General features: G+C 36.3%; 1 protein-coding gene across 2 annotated transcripts in view; it reads left to right on the plus strand.

Annotated features, from left to right (window-relative positions):
- Positions 1-3,013: 3,013 nt before the first annotated feature.
- Positions 3,014-22,048, plus strand: part of LOC131071746 (D-xylose-proton symporter-like 2) — a 159,041-nt gene continuing 140,006 nt past the window's right edge. Inside the window, exon 1 of one of the 2 annotated variants that reach the window (XM_059209485.1) lies at positions 3,014-3,388. In XM_059209485.1, coding sequence (XP_059065468.1) covers positions 3,161-3,388 — 228 coding nt within the window. In that variant the 5' untranslated portion in view covers positions 3,014-3,160. The remainder of the gene's footprint in view (positions 3,389-22,048) is intronic. The other variant, XM_058007691.2, reaches the window with a different exon arrangement.

Genomic DNA, 22,048 nt, shown 5'->3' on the forward strand with positions numbered 1-22,048 from the left:
ACCAACCTTCTTGAAAGAAAAGAGAGGTGTTTTTATAGTACAAAAAGTTGGTTATCAAGCTCAGTACGAACAAGAGGCTTCCACAAGCACGTTTTGCAAGAAAAACACAAAAATGACAACTTTGACAACTTTTTGAGCCAAATGACAACATTTCTTGCTCAAAAAGGCATTTTTTTGACAATCTAGCCTTATCAACTTGTCTAATAAACTTAGACATGCCTAAAAACACTTATCAAACATGTTTTGATTCTTTTGAAAGCATTAGAAGACCTTTTTAACAATTTTGCACTTTTTTGCCAAAAATTGTCAACTCAAAGCCTGAAATGTAAAATTTGATCTCTTGAGCCCAAAATGAGATCAAAACCACTACACATGACTCATAACAACCTAAAAAAACATTATCAATCTAACACAAGACATTACAAATATGAAAGCGTTAAAAACTCAAAAATGGGAGTTTTACTCAACTAGGTGCTCCTGCACCACCCCCTCTCTCATTTGTTCCATATATCTTGCACAATATATATTTTTCTATATTTCTCTCCATCTCTTTTTGGCTCATCTATCTATAACTTTCTATAACTCTATCCCTCTCTATATATCTATATTTTCCTCTATCTATATCAATTTCCCCCCACACTCTCTCTCTGGGCCATCCCTCTCTTTATCTTATCCTCCTCTCTATTTCTTCCCATCTCTCCCTCCCCCATTCCCTCCCTATCCCCCTATTTATCTCTTTATCTCTACATCTCTCCCTTTTTCTTCCTATATATCTCTATATCTTTCTCTTTCTCTTCCAATATATATCTATGCCCCTTATTTCTCTCACCCTCTCTCCAGCTCTATTTGTCCATTTATTTATCTCTCTCCCTCTTCCCCTCTCTATATATTTCCAACTCTCTAGTTCTATCTCACTATATATATCATCTCCCCCTCTTCCTTTATATCTCTCTCTATCTCTTCCTCTTTGTCTCTCCCTCGCTATCTCCTCTCTTTCTATCTTTACCTCTTCCTTGCTCTATCTTTTTTTCCCTCCTCTTTTTCCCTATCTTCATCTCTACCTCTATATTCATCTCTCCCCCTAATCTCTAGGCATGCCTCCTTCTATCCACCCATCTCTCTCTCATTCTCCCTCTTTTTGGACCTCTATATCCATATCTCTTTTCCTCTCTATATCTATCTCTCCCTATCACTTCTTTCATCTATCCCTCTATCTCTATCTTTCTGTACCACTATATATATCTATATATATATATCAATTCCCATCTCTATCTTTATCTTTCTATATCTTCATCTCTCTCCAACTATTTATTTTTCTCTTCCATATCTATATATTCCTCTCCCCTCTCTCTCTCTCTCATATCTCTCTCCTTCTCTCCATCTTCCTCTCCCCATTCTCCATCTCTATCTTCGACTCCAACTATATATCTTCATCTTCTTCTCTATCTCTATGTATATCTCTTTACCAATCTCTCCCTCACTCTTACCCCTCTCTATATATCCCTTTTTCTAGCCCTATCTCAACCTCACTATTGCGCTCACCCTATTGCAAAGATAATATGAGCCCGCTTCTATTAAAACCTGATTATCTTCTCAATTCAAAGGTTTTCTTTCAGTTATGATTGAATCCTTGTAAGTGGATGCATAGTTGATTTTAAGATACCACCTCTCAATTAAGTCCTTTGTTGTACAAACAACAACATGACCACAAATTGACCTCATGCACTGCACAAATTTATCCAAAAAATATACCAATTTTTTCCCAATTGACCTTCCACACCTCTTTGGCATACCCATTGCACACCAAAGTGCAATTACTAGTTTATAATATTTTATTAAAATAAGAGTTGTAGTTAATATTACATAAATATAATTATTCTAAAATAGTTTCAAAATAACAATGAAAAAAATTATAATAATTAAAAAATTCAAATATTTTTACTACAATTCAAAATTATAATAATTAAAAATTAGAACAATTTTTTTTAATTTCAATACTATGATGGCAAGTACTTGCCACTACGTGGCACTTTTTTTAATTATTTAATCCCCTTTCTCCAACTATTCTAATTAAATAATTTTTTAATTTATTTAATTACCATGTGTGGGTGAAATACATAAATTTTATTTATTTATTTATGACCCCACTTTGCTCTTCCATTTTCTAATTTTTATCTCCATATTTATCTTTTCAATTTGCTAATTTGGAAAAATATGAGGATAATCAATTTATCGATTTGATTTTGGCTTTCTTTCCAGATTTCTTCCACTTTTTCTCTGTCTCGTAATGGAAACTCTACTATGTGTTTGATCCTACCCGTTGATTCTTTCTGTCTCCAGATTAATCTCGTCCTTTGATTCAAAGTCCTCTTTTCTATAAATTGAGCTCTCATTGTTCATTTTCAACAACCACAGCTTGAATATCTTTACGCTGTTGTTTTCGCTTTGCAATCTTGCTTCCATCACACTTGCAACCTTGTAGGTGATAGCCACAACACATTTGAAGGAGAAAGAGAAACAATCGATAAATATGGAGGAGATATCTACATTTTGTAATGGTTTGCATTTAGTTTAGTTATCTTGTCTTCATAATTCTATTGATGAATTATGATCAATTTTATAGTTTGTTATGTTTTGTGATTGTATAACTCTAAGTTTTGATGTGTTTTTCCAATTTTCTAATTACAAAATGATAACAAAATATAAAATAAATTAATATACCAAATATCAATAAATAATTATACTACAACTTCTTATTAATTCAATATATTAATTTGAATATACAAATTTCAATTCACTATTAGTAAGATTCGAAATTCCCCACGAGTCCACTTTCCCAACAAAATAAAAAGAATCCCAAAAAGAAAAAGCCAAAAGAATGGAGCAGATAGAGACTCTTACATGTTCTCATTCTTTTTCTTTCTTTTTTTTTAATGAAGTTGTTCTCATTTTTTAATTTCTAATTAAATAAAACAAAATTATCCTCAAGACATAAAATATTGTCTCAAGTTATAGACTGATCAGCAAACGATAGAAGGAACACGTTTCTCTAGAAGATTGCGTGTTTGGACAAATTCGTACCACTCTAGCTACCAAACCAACAGTCAAATATCAATAAAATATCATTGTTATATCGTAGGAGATTATAGTTGTTCCTTTAATGGCAGTTGCAGCGATCTCAACGGTACCATTTCAATCTTTATTAATTCCACTCCAAACACGAGACATTTCGCTTCGTTCACAAAATAGAAGAAGTGGTCTGCAAGCTCAAAAAAGATCTGCTGTCCGTGGCTTGATCATGGCAACTGCTAAGATCAACACGGATGAGGATTTGCTTCGTTCCTCACAGTCAGGATTCTCAGTGTTTAATTGGGTCAGGCAAAGGAAGGTATGTTATATGCTATTCATTGATTGATTTTTCAGTTTTGCAGTTTGATTTTTTTGTTTAAATCATCAATTGCCCATTCGAACAGAATAGACTGTACATTTTAATTAGAAGCAACACCCGCATCCTATATATATAAGTTTTTAAATTAAGCACTAACGGCCATCTATGTTTGATTGTGCATAATGAACTGTGATGTGGGTTTGGCTACTTTGCATTACCCACGTCGCAATGTTTTCTGTAAAGTAAAATTAGTTGGCAATATCCATAGACATTTGATATTACAGAGTGGACTGTGATGTAGGTTTCATTGCTTTATAATACCCAAATCAAGGTCCATTCTGTGAGGTTTAATTAAGGAATACGCACGTATATATCTGATATTATAGAGTGGACTGTGAAGTGAGTTTTATTACTTTATAATACCCGTATCATAGTTCAACGTGTAATGTCTAACTAAGCAGCAGCATCCACCTGTAATTTGACATTACAGAATGGACCATGATGTGTGGGTTTTGCTTCATACCACGCATCCATTCTGTAACGTGATGTTTTCCATATTTCGTATGAATCGACCACACCTACAATTTTTCACGATCAAGGTATAGGGGCTTCAAAAAAGATATTTTGTGTTTAGTACTCGAACGGAGCTATTCACTAGCAATCAGAAAATTGTAAAATTTGGGGAATTTGTTTTTTTTGGTGCTTTACTGGGGTTTCTATTTTTACCCATGATTTTATTAAATCAGTTTTAAAGCATTCATGATTGCACATGCTAGAGTCAAGTAAGAGCTTTGTTATTGTATTTTGAACAGTTGACTATTTATAAGTGAACCACGGGATGCATCTGGGACGCAAGGACTTGGAGAAACGTCTCCCGCCACACTGCCACCTTCGTCGGGATGCTTGGGGTGTTCCAACGTCCCCAGGATGTTTGAGGTACTCTTAGGAGTCCTGACCGTCTTGGGGATGCTTAGGAGTCTTCTGTGGCCCCCAGTTAGAAACTCTATTGGGGGCTTTGCTCCAAACCCCCACAAGGGGCAGTGACCCCAAACCTCCACCCACCATTGTTATTGTTAATCTAATGATTGCTATTATTTTATGTTTATTAGTTCAAATTTCACTTAGTATGCCAATGTTTGGGGGCTTTGCTCCAAACCCCCACAAGGGGCACTGCCCCTTGACCCCAAACCTCCACCCACCATTGTTATTGTTAATGGAATGATTGCCATTATTTTATGTTTATTAGTTCAAACTTCAATTAGTATTTTCATTTGCAATTACTAATTCTTGATTTACTCCTAAAGTTCCAAAACTCTACCCACTGTTGTTAATATTCAAATTTCAATGCAATCATTATTATGTTTAAACTTTACATAGTATGCGAAAGTCTCATTTGTGTTCTCATACCTATTACCTTCACATCTTTTTATAACTAATTTCTCAAGTAGAATATGTATTTGTGCCACCCCTCCGCTGTCCCGCCGCCGCCATCTTGGAAACTCATCCCTGCATCCCCCATCAGGAAACTCCGTGGAACTACGCTGTTTATGCAATGGTAAAGAATGTTTTTTGGCTGCATTTTTTACGTGAATGTGTTCACAGATAATTTTTATTTGGGTGCCTTATTGGGTTTTCTATCATTGCCCATGGTTTTAAAGCATTTTTGAACCACTTTTGATGTGCCTATTAATAACTGTACCTGCTTAAGAGTTATAGTAAGAGCTTTGTTATTGTAGTGTGAAAAGTTGAATTTTTACGCAACAGTGAAGAAAATTACTGTGCTGGGGATTTTACCTGTAAGGGTTTCCCAAGGTAAAAATACTGCATGCGGTGTGTTTTGTTTCCCATTTGCTTCAGAATCTGTATACACCGTTTCTTTTGCACAGGTTTATTGGGCTTCTTTATCATAGATAGCGGCATAACATAAATCTTTATCACAGTGCAGGAGCTGTGATGTTGGATGACAGGAATCTTCTCCACAATGCAAGAACTAAAAGTCAATCAGTATCTATCCAAATAAGCTTTTTCAATCTCATTGGCTGTACCACTGTCTTTTGTCTGGATTGGTACCCATTTCAACTGAAAACTAAGATTGCATTCTCATTGTTAGTTAAGAGTCCCTGGTATATCATTTAAGATAAACAATATAAGGAGACCATGCCATAACTGATAAGAGTTAATATACTGAGACAGTTTTCCAATGTTGCCACAATCATGAATAGGGAGAAAAAATCGGGTGAAATCATATTGAATATGGGGCACCGGCATAGCCAAAAAGAAAAAGGGTTACACCCGTGAGTCAAGATAATGGAGGTAAAACTTCTAAAAAGTACAAATGTATTTATATGAAGAATAGACTGATATCAAGACAGGATAACAACTGTATTCACAAGAGAGGAAGCCCTAACCACTTATCAATTAGTATTATAGAGATGCATGCAGGAAATGCAAACTACAGGTTAAAAGTACTGCAATATTCATTCACAAATTCAATATATTAGCTTGAAATAAGAATAGAAGAACATTCCTCCCGATTTGAAAGAAGTATATGAAATTCAGTACAGCAACCACTCTTGTAAAAAGAATATGCAGAAGGTATTAAAATCGTTAAAGTTAATCCAAGATGCATCCTTTGTCGTGACATTCTACAAAATTAGGGTTGATTTCTTGTATGCAAATTTGGATTTTACTGGAAACATCAAAAACTAGAGCACAAAAGAGGTATTGTCGCAAATTAATGACCGAGGCATATAAACTTATGCAGATTGATGAAAAAGAGTAAGTGGACCTCATAAGATGTTTTGGTGGGTTTCTGTAAGACAACTATAGTAAAACGAGTATGACACATCCAACCAGGATCTGATCTGTTACCAAGTGATTTGTCCAGGCAAAATCTCTACAGTCAACTGATGATTGGTAATGCTATATGTTCATTCTTAGTTGATTATGTCATTTATACGCTTGCCTATAGCTGAATCAGTCACCATTAAAGGAAGCAAAACCATCACATTGAAGATAAAACACACAACCTTCCAACTCTTGGCTTTTTCTAAACCCAAAATTTTTAGCTGCAGATGATAAAAATGTCTTAATGACAAATACATGTAATTGCTATGCTAGGAGAGAATCTAGAGTTGAGTTTGGTAGTTGCAGCAAATTGTAGGAAAGTGGTGAGTTGCAGAGAGCATAAAGGATTGAGTGCCGAATAAGCCGATAGGTTGTGCATGTCTAATGTCAACTACAATAGCCTTGTGAGAGAACATGTAACCTTGCACTTTTGTGATAGTTGAAGGAGACACTGCCTTACTTCTGGAGCATTTAGCAACATTGGGTTTCTCTAGGGTGAATCCTGTATCTAAATATTTTAGATTTTCATAGTAAGACATATTTGTAATATCATGTATCTGAATACAACTGTGTAATGTTTTTTGTTCCTGTTTTGCTTAGTTATTTGTGTTTGCTCTAATGTTTCTCTTTTCTATGTTATGCTTTCAATTCTTCATTTCCATCACTATGGTCTGCAACTGGAGAACTCAATGGATGTCCGTGCATAAGTTAAGTACTAGAAAATGTGCAGATAAACAATTGATTCAAGACTAAGCAGAATTAGTTGTGGTGAATAAGACATTGGTACGGTTAAATGCAGAACAAAAATTCCAACAGAAAATCTACAACTACCAAGATTTATTATTTTGTAAAATTAATACTAATACAAAGAACAAAAAATCAACCCCACTTCTCAAATCCCTTGACTCCCACTAGTTGCTGTTGGAAAGAGGTGTTTATATGTTTTAGATTAATGCATCTCATATTTCATCAAGGACCATGAATTTTTTTTGATAAAGTTAAAAGCACAAGTTTTGAAAGGGCCCCATAACTTTCAACAAAGTCTTAAAAGATAAAAACATAAGCAGTGAACAAAAACATCATAAGATCAGGCCTAACTGTAGTATAAAAACCACAACACCCAGACAGGGTCAACCAAAAATCAGCAAAAGGGCAAAGGAGGAGGCCCTATACCTAGTGAACAGCTAAATCATTGAGACTTTCTACAGCCTCCCATTCTTCTTGCAGAGCTTGCACTTTGAGTACTAGTGACTTCTCGTTCACTTCATTTTTGCTACCTTGCTTCATCTTCTGGTTACTAGTCCTTTTGCTTGGACTATCTTGGAAGTTTGTGCTTTTTATCTTTTTTTGTGCTATTAGGAATCTCTCTGGTGTTGATGATGGCCAGATTGTAAAGTATATTCAATTTCTATTGAAGAACAAGTTAAATACTAGCAATGCTATGTGATTGCAATTTATAATTTTGTGTCTAACAATTCTGATTTATTTATGTGCAGACTGTGGGAGAGAGATCATTTAAATATTTTTCTATGTCTTCTCCAAATGAATTCAATTGGTATATATATCATTTAGGCAACTGGTCAATAGGTGTATTGACCGGTCATGCCTTTTAGGCATGACTGATCAATGCACCCATTGATCGGTGCCTTTTCAATATACTTTTGTTTTATCTCTTAACACAATGCTATTTACATAATGGATTGGTTCACATATAACCCCGATAAACATATTGCATATCATAATTTGGATCGGTGCCTTAATGCACCCGATAACCAAAGTGCACATTGTATATTTGAATCGGTGCATATTTCATTAATTAACTAAAGTGTTTTACCAAGCAATGAAGCGGTGCTTGTTTACACCCGATAGCAAATACTGAATCGGTGCTTTATTAACAACAACATTTAGTTGAGGTTCGATGCACATAATATGTTACCGGGTTTTAACAACCCGATAACATATCAATATATATTATAGCAATCGAATGAATACCATTATTTTATAGCAATTTATCATGTATCAAATCAGTAAGCAAAATATAAATGATAATAGACATATACGAGTATGGTTTACTTATCTTGCAGGAGCTACAATGCATTAACACTCCCTCTTAGCTCTGGAAGATAGGTAACCTGCATCACATTTCTCTTTCATAACCAAGATAATGTCAGTCATCAAAATCTATATCATGTGAAATATCATCAAAACATATGATATGAAAAATAAAAGAACATCACTTGAGCATGTTGTATAAAGTATCACCTAAGCATGTGATACAAATATTTATCAAGATATCACCTAAACATGTGATATCTGTATTGCCTAAACATGCAATACTTTTAAGGATAATCCATATGAGAAGTGTTAAGTTCTCATCATATCCAAGTTGTGATAAGTGCAATAACATTTTATAAATGTTTCTCACAACACAGTCATGACACATCCATGACTTACCAGAGATCCAACATGATCACTGGTTGAGATATCACCTAAGCACGTGATATCAGTATTGCCTAAGCGCCTAAGCACGCGATACAAGGATAACCATATGAGAAATGTTTAAATTCTCATCATATCCAGGTTGTGGTAAGTGCAATAACATTTTATAAATGTTTTATCACAACGCAGTCATGGCACATCCATGACTTACCAGAGATCCAACATGATCGCTGGTTTGACTACCATAAGATCGTCACCTTATGATGTCTACATACAAGTGTTCAGTATCTGAGAGATCGTCACCTCTTAGATATGAACACAGGTGGCAAAAAAACCAAAGATTGTCCAAACATGACAAAGAAGTTTACACATTAAACATCTTAAATATATGTAAGTATAGATTACAAAGCAGATTACCTTTCTATCATACCTAAGCCCTTTCTGAAGTGATCAACCTTCACTCTGGAAAGAGGTTTGGTCAGAATATCTGCAGTCTGATCTCCTGTACACACATATTCTAATTTAATCACACTGTCAACCATATCTCGCACATAATGGTATGGAATCTCAATATGTTTGGACCTGTCATGAAATACTGGATTTACAAAGAGTTTTATGCAACTTTGATTATCACACTGAATAACTGTAGGTTTCATAGGTTCTCCAAACAATCCCACAAGCAACTTCCTAAGCCATATTGCCTCTTGGGCAGCCATGGAAGCTGCAATATATTCAGCCTCAGTGGAACTCTGAGCTACTGAAGATTGTTTTCTGCTGATCCAGGATATCATGGCTGAACCTAAACTGAAGCAGCACCCTGAAGTGCTCTTTCTGTTAGTCACACTGCCAGCCCAATCTGAATCTATAAATCCATGTAGGTCTATGTCAATTTTCTCATATTTAAGACCAAGCTTTAGAGTACCTTGTAAGTATCTCATTATATGTTTTACTGCAACTAGGTGTATCTCCTTAGGTTCACACATGAACTGACTTAGAGCATTAACAACATAACAGATATCTGGCCTTGTATTTACCAGATACATCAGGAACCCAATCATCTGCCTGTATTGAGTAGGGTCAATGGGTTTTGACTCTGCTGCTGCTTCTTTAAGTTTATGGAAGTTGGTTTCCATAGGAGAGGTCATGGGCCTGCAGTTTAGCATTCCGAATCTCGTCAATATGTCCAAGGTGTACTTCCCTTGGTTCAGTACAATATTATCAGGATTCTGCCATACTTCCAATCCTAGGAAGTAATGAAGAAGCCCCAAGTTCTTCATATCAAATTCTGTGGATAGATCTTTCTTGCATTGATCTATTAGGTGATCATTTCCTGTGATTAATAAGTCATCAACATATAAAATCAATATTAGCATATCACCTTTATTTCTTTTGAGGTAGAGATTAGGATCTGCATCATTCTTAGAGAAACCTAGCTTTGAGAGATAGGTGTCAATTCTTTCATACCAGGCCCTGGGAGCCTGTTTGAGCCCATAGAGAGCTTTCTTGAGTCTACACACATGAGACTCTGCATCATGAATTTCAAACCCTTCAGGTTGCTCCAAGTAGACTTCTTCTGAGATCTCGCCATTTAGAAATGCTGTCTTTACATCCATCTGATGTACCTTCCACCCCTTTGTTGCTGCAATGGCTAGTACAACTCTTACTGATGTATACTTGGCAAGGAGCCTGTTTGAGCCCATAGAGACCTTTCTTGAGTCTACACACATGAGACTCTGCATCATGAATTTCAAACCCTTCAGGTTGCTCTAAGTAGACTTCTTCTGAGATCTCGCCATTTAGAAATGCTGTCTTTACATCCATCTAATGTACCTTCCACCCCTTTGCTACTGCAATGGCTAGTACAGCTCTTACTGATGTATACCTGGCAACAGGTGCAAATGTCTCTTCATAATCTATTCCTTCCTTCTGTGAGAACCCTCTAGCTACAAATATGGCCTTGTGCTTTTCAATACTGCCATTTGCAGCATGCTTGATTTTAAACAACCATTTAGAAGACACAACAGATTTCTTGGTTGGCCTAGGAACAATCTCCCAAACATCATTCTTCATAATGGACTGATACTCTTTAGACATGGCATCTTTCCATACTTGATGTTTGAGTGCATCTGATACATTGTTTGGTTCAGCTTTAGAGAGATAATTCATAAGGGCAACATAGTTGGTGAACTTATTAGGCCTCTTGCTTTCCCTGAAGGTTCCTGAAGGAGCAACGAACTTCTGAGCTTTTGCTACAGTTTTGGTGGCCCATAGTGGTCTTTTCTCTTTAGGTACATGTATATAGACAGGACACCCAAATATCCTAAGGTGGCTGATATCTGGCTTTGTTTTGGTAAAGACTTCCTCAGGAGTTTTATCTTCAAGGTGTGAATGAGGACATCTGTTTTGTATGTACACAGCAGTGCTAGTTGCTTCTACCCAAAGATTCAAGTTTAGATTTTGATCTAGTATCATAGCTTTTGCAGCTTCTACTATGGTCCTATTTTTTCTTTCAGCTACTCTATTTTGTTGAGGGTTATAAGGTATTGTTAACTCCCTCTTAATCCCATAATTTTTACAAAAATCTTTAAATAGTTCTAATGTGTATTCCCCCCCATTGTCAGTTCTTAGGGTTTTAATTTTGTTTTCTGAGAGGTTTTCTGTTAAAGTTTTAAACTCTTTAAATCTACTTAGGATCTCTTCTGATTCTTTACATTTCAGAAAGTAGATCCAAGTCTTCCTAGAGTAGTCATCAACAAAAATTACATAGTACAAGAATCCGCCTAGAGAGGGTACGGACATAGGTCCACATACATCAGAATGAACTAATTCCAAAACTTTGCTAGTTTTCCTAGTACTATTCTGAAATGCACTTTTGGTATTCTTACCTAGGGCACATCCTTTGCATGCCTCTGAATGATATTGCTTCAACTTAGGTAGACCTGTGACAAGGTTTCCCATAGTTGACAAAGCTCTATAATTCAGATGGCCTAATCTCCTGTGCCACACTTCATTTGCATTAGTGGCTTCATGGATCAAGGCTAGATTGGGCTCTGTGCATAGCTCATACAAATAGCCTTGTCTTTGACCAATGACCTTAGTGTTCTTGATGGAGGATTTCTTTGGCCAAGCCAACACCTTGTTTTCCATGAAGGTCACTCTGTATCCTTGATCTTCTAGTGCTGATATGGAGATTAGATTTCTTCTGATCCCAGGAACATATAGTACCCCTTCAAGTCGTAATGACATGCCTGTCTTTAGTTTGATGGTGCAGGTTCCAATTCCTTTGACTGGATGTGATGAATCATCTCCGATGGTCACTTCCTCATCATCCTCCTCTATCATGGATTATAGTACTTCTCTAAAACCGGTGATGTGTCTAGATGAACCATTGTCGATCACCCATGAGTTAGATTTGTTTGAAGCATGGCTTGTAAGTGCTGAGTAGAGGACATAGTTCTCGGAGTCATTTTCTCTTTTGGATTTCCTCACTATGGCAAATGTGGCTTGCTTTCCTTTCTCTGGACATTTTGCAACATAGTGTCCGAATTTGTCACACCTATAACATTGAATATGTGATAGGTCTTTCTTTGAAGTGTTCTTGCCTTGATAAGCTTTTCTCTTCCTAAATTGCTTCTTCTTTTACTTCTTATTAGTGTTTGTATTTAGGACTTGCAAGTCTTCGTCTATATTCTTCTGTTTTATTCCTACCTTGTTCAATCTTGATTCTTCTTGTAGACAGTCATCTCTTAATCTTTCAAACTTGGGATATTTAGACCTAGCACTGATGCCTTGGATGAATGTGTTCCATCCACTAGGCAACCCATCTAGAGAAATGAGTGTTAACTCTTTGCTTTGGATCTCGTATCCAAGGGAAGCTAAGTCATCTCTTAGGCTTGATATCTGCATAAAGTAGGAGTTAATTGTCTCCCCTTTGTTCATACTGATATGATTGATCTCTCGTTTCAATGCCAGAGTACGACTTGCATTTGATATCTCAAATGTCCTTTCGAGTGCCTTGAACATTTTATAAGCCGTCTCATACTTTTTAATGATGGGCATTATGTTATTTCTTACCCCATCCACTATCATTTTAATAGCCTTTTCATTTCCCTCAATCCATGTTGATTTGTTAGGTTCATCTTCTGGCTGTGCATTTTCAGTTTGAACATATGAATCAACTTTGTTTTCTCTCAAAATCATTTTGATTCTAAACTTCCAAGCTGAAAAATCTTCGCTACCTCCGAGTCTATTTTCGAATCTGATAGCGTTGGCCATTTTAGAAATGTGATGTAGTTTATAACTTTGTCCTTGAATTTATTAAAATCGAATAGCCTTAGGTTCGATTACCGTGGCTTTGATACCATGTAAAGTATATTCAATTTCTATTGAAGAACAAGTTAAATACTAGCAATGCTATGTGATTGCAATTTATAATTTTGTGTCTAACAATTCTGATTTATTTATGTGCAGATTGTGGGAGAGAGATCATTTTAATATTTTTCTATGTCTTCTCCAAATGAATTCAATTGGTATATATATCATTTAGGCAACCGGTCAATAGGTGTATTGACCGGTCATGCCTTTTAGGCATGACTGATCAATGCACCCATTGATCGGTGCCTTTTCAATATACTTTTGTTTTATCTCTTAACACAATGCTATTTACATAATGGATTGGTTCACATATAACCCCGATAAACATATTGCATATCATAATTTGGATCGGTGCCTTAATGCACCCGATAACCAAAGTGCACATTGTATATTTGAATTGGTGCATATTTCATTAATTAACTAAAGTGTTTTACCAAGCAATGAAGGGGTGCTTGTTTACACCCGATAGCAAATACTGAATCGGTGCTTTATTAACAACAACATTTAGTTGAGGTTCGATGCACATATTATGTTACCGGGTTTTAACAACCCGATAACATATCAATATATATTATAGCAATCGAATGAATACCATTATTTTATAGCAATTTATCATGTTTCAAATCAGTAAGCAAAATATAAATGATAACAGACATATACGAGTATGGTTTACTTATCTTGCAGGAGCTACAATGCATTAACACAGATTAGCTACATTCTCTTTGAGCTTTACATTGTCCACAAGGAGATCCTCGAAAAACTCCTTTTGCTTCTTTAGTAGCTCAAGTTGTGGGTCCTTAAGTTTTCTTTTATGACCCCTTTCAGGATATTAAGCTGAATGTAACAAGAAAGGGAGATTTTTTTTTTTTTAAAACAAGGATAATGATAACTGAATGTAGTTTCATTGAACTAAAACTAAACATATATGTAAGATAAATAAATAAATAACATTGCATATAATAAAAGAGAGAGAGGGTTTAGAGAGTACTTTCAACTGATGCTAAAATTTTGAACTTCAAACTTTGTCATGATATTGGTGAGGAGGGAAAGTATCATTAGGTCGCTTTTCTGCCCAACCACGGACTATCTAGTCCCCCGTGCCATATCCATCTGGATTGGCCCGGCCCTTCGCAAGGAGGTAATGGAAAAAGAGAACTCAATGCCATCTCAGACTTGGTGTTAGGACCTACACACTTTAGTTGGTCATACACTAAGGGTAACTCCCTACTAGTATGATGCTCTTACTAGAGGTGTATCTGGTACTGAAGATCAGACGAATGCATGCATTACGCAACACCACCTTGGCCAAGATTTAACATTGTAAGCACGAATTAACGTGCTGTCAATGATCTCACCCTTCTCGGCAATAAGTCTAGGTTCACGAAGTTCAACTGAACTCCAAAAGGGAGCTAAGACCCAACTTTGTGTTTAGCGTACATTTGACACAGTTTTAGTATTCTAAAATGTAATCATTAATTTCTTTCACATTCAAGACTGTAATGTTTTATGATGTTTCAATTGAATCCTTGGCTTGGTAAAGTTAGGGGGCATAAGAGCTGCCAATTGTACGCATAATTCCTGAGTATGGAATTTAACTTTGCTGGATATGTCTCTGCTGTCCTGGCATCTTGAGAGTGACCTCCCAGTAGCGATGCTAACTGCATCATGTACAATAGTGCTCTTCTACCCACTGCTTTCCTAGGCTAGGGTATAGGGTAATTTCTTAAACTAGAGAGGTAATCTCAATTAGATAATTTTATCTTAGAGCTGTCCTGTCTTTCAGTCTAAGGAAGTTCTGAAATCTTGGATAAGAGGTCAAAATCTTCATTAAGTTGTCTCGGAAATGAACACTCTTCCATTGAATGGTAAAAGTCTGCACCACTATGCCGAAATATGCATACCAGTGCATGTTAAGGTACGCATACACGGACACACGAGCACAAATACCTTTACGTATACGTCAAATATTACCAGTTATAAATCACACTAGTACATACTTGCCGGTATATTTCAAAGTACGTGTGCAAATGTGCACCTGTACCCGCACCCTCACATACTCTTCAGACTCTTCAGGTTTAGGCTTAATTTTCTTAAAGCAACGTAACAGCCAGATCGTAAGCAAAGGTTTGTAATAATACGCTTAGGTTTTCACAAAGGCTGCTACTGTAGTTTAGGTTTCATAACACAGAGAAAATAATTTTTATAACCCAGCATTGATATAATGAAGAACCAGTAGTTCTATTAAAGAACTCACATATCTATAGTTTGCCCAAAATCTTTTTATGGAGGAAACAGGGTTTTGCTGTTCAAAGAAGCTAACAGCATAGTCACAGCAGAAAATAATGTCTAAATTTCCTTATGATTTCCAAACTGTTCAAACCCTTGTCTAACATCAGAAGTATAGGTTCTTTTATACCTTCACATTTTACATCAGACTTGTAGAAACTGCTATGTAGGTTCTTATATAGACACACTTATATATGCTTAATGTATATACCAATATATATGTATAAAAACCTAGTACATCTCATAATAAGAGGAACAAAATAAATAAATGCAGTCACAGCTACGTAAACCCTTCTTTATGAATTAAGAGCAGATTGGAAGGGAATTTACTTCCTAATTTACAAATAACAGCCAGTAATTCTAATTAACTATAGAATAATGCAGTTGTGGTACATATATCTCCTTTCTCATTTTCAAACTACCCAGACCCTTCTCGGTATACATGAAATTAACATCATGCTGATTATTATTTGTTTTAGCAGAAACAATAACTTATATACTTCATAAAAATGCAGAAGGGTTTCAACCCCACATGAATTCCAAGTAATTTCACTAAATACAACAGAGACATTCCTGCAATTTTTCCCCATTATAATTTCGAAATTTAAGAATAATGGAAGAATAAAGAATAAATTCGCAGGGTTTATGAAGGGTATCATGACCTGGTATCTTAGAAGAATACTATTCCCAAGGTCGTTTCTCACTGCAACCCCTTATTCATGAAACACAGTCCAGTAATGGTGAGTTTCCAGCAAATATATGGAAATAGCAGGCCGGAAGACAAGGATGAAAATGCCGAGCAAACCCTTTCTCTGTCGTCAAAATAGTAAGAAGAGAATGATCCTTTTTCTTTCCTCATTTGTTTATGTATCAACCAAAACGTTTTATTGCTTGCTACGCCCTAATACCAGGCGGGATTCTCAATCTGCCCAAGGAGTCACGGGAAAGGCATTCTCCCCCCTCAATGCGTTCTGCATTTTTCCTTCCTCAGGAAGCTTCTCCTTCATGCGTTAAGCATTCTCGTGAAAAAATGTCTTTTTCCATATCGATATCAATGTGGTTTTACAACATATGTTTTAATTCATATTCCTCCAAAATGCTTGATAAGCATTTACTAAGGATGGCGATAAATTGTTTTTTTAAAAATTTGCTTACTCTATTTTTTTATCAAACCTCCTTTATACCCGATAAAATCATAAGGCAAGGTGGAGCGATGTAATATGGTTTAATAAAAACTTATTTCCCTCTCAATATTACCATAAATATATACCAAGCCAATTCGACTAGCAACTTTTTAGGAGAGGTTAGTTACATGTCTCCCCCTCTCATATCAATTACTTGATTTATTGAGTTGCCAATTAAAGTTGGCTGAATATTGATTTATTTTATTAAAAAAAAAAACCTTGTCTTTGTTGACGTGTATTTTGTACACAGCCTAACACAGAATAAAATACCCAAGGGTACCTTATCCTCTCTTGAATAAAGCCTCTGATTGCTGAAGATATCGCGAAAAAGGATCAATCAGGATGACTTCAAGGTTCTTTTTAGTAGGGTCTCTACGTGTGGATAAGCTCCAGTGGTATGATGTGATTTGCTGGAATCACAAGGGGACTTACATTTGATGATTGAACTTCTGATCTGCTTTGAATATTGCTGGAACACAAGATTTTCACTAGCTTAGATTTGAAAAAAGGAAAAAAGACGAGGGCGAGGAGAGGATCTAATCCTAACACTAAGAATGTAGGAGCAATGATTGATCTTTGATGAAACTCTAACTAGGTCTTGTTTTGACATCGCAGGACCATCTCCACAAGGCTAGTGCGATCTTCGAAGGAAAGCTTTATGATGTTCAAATCATCACTGCAGGCATAGACACCATCAGGTTGATGCATATTGATGAAGAAGCGACAATTGAAGTTAAGCTTAAGCTGAATGATTCCAGTTGACTACGCAAGGCAAGTCTGCAATCAACAAACTGCTAGTAGTATGGATATACGAATTTCACCATCAATCAAGCACATTTCTTCCACTCATCTAATAACATGAAATCAAATATGAGAAGTATAAAGACCATGCAAATTGTCGAATCGACCCATAAATTTCACCATTTCTTCAATGAAGTTACAAGTCTTTTACAACAACCTCTTGGCAACAATCTTTGCCTTCTCTCTCTACTCTACTCTAATTGCTATTCTAATCACCTTCTAACTACTCTCTATTCCTTAACTAACTCTAACTCTCTCTAATTCGCCTTTACAAATGAAATGCCAGGGCTTATATAGTGCCCTCAATACAATTCGATGGCTTAGATCAATTCGAGATCAATGGCCAAGATCCAACAATGAAAACCCTAATTAGGGTTTGTTACAACCATTACATAACATTTAATGCTTGACCAATGATAAAATTGTATTGCTCGGACACATGTCCTCTCTAGAAAAATCGACCAATGGATAGCCGGGGTAGGTACATCGGAGTTTGTGCCACCTTCCATGAGTTAGGTACATTGAATCTGGACATGCTGAGGTGGACCACACTGACTGGAGGAGTGATGACTGGGATGCCACCTCATCTGACACTTGTAGCTTGCTAGATATTCAATTTGATGTCGTTGAGAGGCTATCTTTAATTAACTCTTGTTCTAACTCCTTTTGTCCTTGATGTGCAAGACGATTGATGTACCTTGCCTTGGAATGCTGGATTTGGAAGAGGTCGCCCTTGATGACATTAGTCCAAAGAAGGTCGTCCTTGTCGATGCTAGGCTGGAGGAGGTCGCCCTTGATCTGGCTTGATTTTCCTTGAGAAGATCTCCATTTGATGCCTACACAACATTTCAAAATTAGAAACATGATTTTGCAATATATAACATAGATTAGATTAATTTTTAGGAAACTTCATAATAAATCCTTGAGTTATTATTTCCTAAAAAACGATTGAGCTATTACAATTCAAAATTTCAAAATTCAAACTTTAAGGCTATGACGATCAAAATTTAAAATTAAAACAAGGGATCTTGCCATACCTTACTTGAGAGCTAACTCAAAAAATGCAAAACAAAGGAATTCGCTTAGGTAAAAATCGAAATTTGGTGACTTCAACGTGACCTCTCTCAAGCTAGCAACTTCGCCACCTTTGGGGAGGGTCTTCAACGTCTTGATGGCAAATTCGCTCCACTTCAAACTAAGTTCGCACTCCCCCTGAATGGAAATTTCACACCTTTCCTCAATGAAATTCGCACTTCCTCCTTGTCTTCTCCAAATCGCATGCAAAGGAAGTTTGAGTGATGATTTGAAAATGAAATAACTCACCCCTCCTTTATAAGCGCTCACCTCTCATTTACCTCTAGGCCGACTTTTACAAAATGAGGCAATTAAAAAACCAATTTTAAATAAAAAAAACAAAGGCCGACTTTTATAAAATGAAACAAATTTTAAATCAAGCGCCCCATTTTATTTATAATTAATTAATTTAATGCCTATAATTTTAAATAAACTCGATTTTTAAAAGGCAAAAATTAATTAATAAAGACCCATGCGCTAATGTTAAATGCTAACTTTAATTGGATTTCAAATTTATCGATTTTTTCCTAGCATTTAATAAAATCTAAAGAATGTTTTAGCGCCAAATTTGGAAGAGGTAAGGACACAAACCTATCGCTCTGGTCCCTGACTAAGGGACAGGAGCGAATTTGATGTTTAGTCTTGATTCTCTTGCCTTTTATGTTCAAAACTTCCATCCTCACGTTGAGACTGGCATGTTTGCCAAAAACTCGAGCTTGATCGTCTTGATTTGGTGGATGAATGCCCTCTAAGGTGGATATCGCCCTGGTCCCTTGGTGAGGGACAGGAGCGAACTTCATGCTCTGGCCAACATTTGCTATCTCTCAAGCTTTACTCCTTGTTCATCACCTTGCAAATGATATCCTTGATCTCGCGAACCTTGACTTTGACGTGATCTTGAAGGAAAACGAATGATTTAATGAAAATCGCCCTGGTCCCTTGATGAGGGACAGGAGCGATATAGCTTCCTTGTTCAAATTGATAGTCTTTTGACGTTTGAAACCTTTGCATATCATCATCTTAAGACGCCTTAGACCCTGTGCAACCATGTACAATCTTGACTTGGCATGAATTTTGAATGAATTGGCAAATATGGTGGATATCGCCCTGGTCCCTTGGTGAGGGACAGGAGCGAACCTTTGTTCCTTGTGCTCATCCTTGTTTATATCAACTTGCAAGTGTCTTCATCGTGTAAAATGAAGTCCCTTGGTCCCCTTTGGACACTTGAAACGTGATCAACATTCAAAATCTAAGCTTTCATGAAGATTTCGCTCTGGTCCCTGCCTGAGGGACAGGAGCGAATTTGTACTTTCAAGCTCAACTACACTTTACCAACTTCCAAATTTATCTTCAACGGTCTAGTTTCACCCTCCTTTCTTGCCTTCAAACTTAAAACTTGCTTGCTTTTGCCTGAATTTTACCTTATGAAGAATTTCGCTCTGGTCCCTGGGAGAGGGACGGGAGCTACAATGGATTTCGCCCTGGTCCCTAACTAAGGGACAGGAGCGATTTTGCATTTTGGTCTATTTTTCCTCATGTTTGTGCCTTCAAATTATATTCAACTGGTAAAAAGCACTTCCTTGGTTCTCCTCAAGTCATCAAATCGTTCAAATCTTTCAAGGACAAGGAAATTTTGGATTTCAAGCTCCGGTCCTTCAGTGAGGGACAGGAGCGATTTTTGCCCTCCAGGCCCAAATGCTTCACTTTTCACCATGAAATGTCTTTGCTAGGGAAGATATCATCCTGCCTCATGCTATGAATAAAAGTTAATGTCCAAAAAAAGGTCTAAAATTGTGCATATAAAGAAAATCGCTCTGGTCCTTCAGTGAGAGACAGGAGCGAATTTGACCTTCTAGGCAAAAACTTCATCATTTCATTGTTTTTGATCAAGTCTGGATGCTCTATCATGCTCATTTCGTCCTTCACCATGCCTTTGATGTCTCAATTCGTCCAAACACGGTCAGGAATGGCTCAAATAAGTATTATCGCCCTGGTCCCTTGGTGAGGGACAGGAGCGCTTCGCCTTGGTCCTCCTGGGAGGGACAGGAGCGAAATTCGCTCTGGATCCTTAGTGAAGGACAGGAGCGAAATTTGACTTTTTGAACTCTCTATCAGGATAATTTTAATGGAATATAACATTTAAGTATAAGAAACTCTTATACTTTAAGTTATATTCCATATATACTTTCAGGATGTTTGAGAGTGGTTTCAGACCTCCAGGAGTTATATTGCAAAATCTAGTTTTTTGAGGTTTTTCAGTTTCCAGACTTAGTCAAATTTCAGGATCAGGACATTCCAGACTTAGCCAAATTTCAGGATCAGGACCTCACTCAAGCCGGACTTGCTACCCTATTGATCACCTGGGCGACACTCAAAATGCAAAGGCTAACTAACAAAACCCTAAAAGACCTAGAAAACAAACCCCAAAAAGCAAAAAAAAACATGGGTCCCCATTTGCAATGGGGCGATGTGTGAAAACGTCACAACAGTCTTGTAATATAATTAATTGATTTAAATATACATATTCATATATATATTTCTAAATATATGACCCATACATCTTATGTATACTTGACTGCGGAAGTACGTACACGACCATGCGTACGTACTCTCGTACCCAGGTATTCACATAGGATATATGTATATATATATACATATACATATACATATATATACATATATATATATGTATATATATATATATATATACATATACATATATATACATATATATATGTATATATATGTATATGTATATATATATCAAAAAGAACATTAGACACAACTAAATTTGATTAATAATTAATAATTACCTCGAGAAGCGACAAACCTTAGGGTTATGAACCCTAAATTCTCTGCACTGACCCCCTAGGTTACTTGGCGCACTGGCTAACAGGGTTTGACAAGCTCAACATAAGTTTACTTGGCCTAGGTTAGGGTTTTCAAACGGCATTGAGTCCTTTCTTTCCTTTCACCTCCCGACCTGATGATACTTTCCCTCCCTTCGTGGAGGACGACAGTATCCTACACACACTTGGCCAACGAAATCAGTTAGATCCAAATCTTGTCCAGTTCTAACAATTAATAATTCATGACAAAAATAAAACATTATATCATATTGTTAACTGTAAATTCATCAATTAATCAATCAAAGTCCATCAATTCATCATAGAAAGCATAATTATCATCATTCACATATGCATAATCATCTGAACATATCCATCAATTAAAGCATGAAACTAGGGCACATTAAACATCTACAAGTATATCAAATATGCACTAGGGTTAACATTCGTGGTGTAAATACTGCACATAAACAACTAGGGCACAAGTGGGATGTAACAACTTTCTTGCCTTATGTTTAGTTTCTATAATTTGATAGTTAGTAAACCCCTCTCCTTGACCTTTCCCCCCTAGAAAAGGGGACTTCTTGTTGGAATTGTCCTTTATGATACCAATGGTTTTAAGGCCAAGGGTATTTTTATTAACAATTTCCAGGTTCACAACAGTGATTCTAGACCAGAAAAGAAGGTAAATGAGGGCTTGGTGAATAGGCATATTGTTTTCTCTTGATAGTCAAGAATTTTGGAATCCAATGACATTAGCTGACATATAGTGTCTGAAATAATTTAACAATGAAAATAATTATAGGAGT

Source organism: Cryptomeria japonica, chromosome 8 (assembly GCF_030272615.1).
Source record: "Cryptomeria japonica chromosome 8, Sugi_1.0, whole genome shotgun sequence".
Lineage (NCBI taxonomy): Eukaryota > Viridiplantae > Streptophyta > Pinopsida > Cupressales > Cupressaceae > Cryptomeria > Cryptomeria japonica.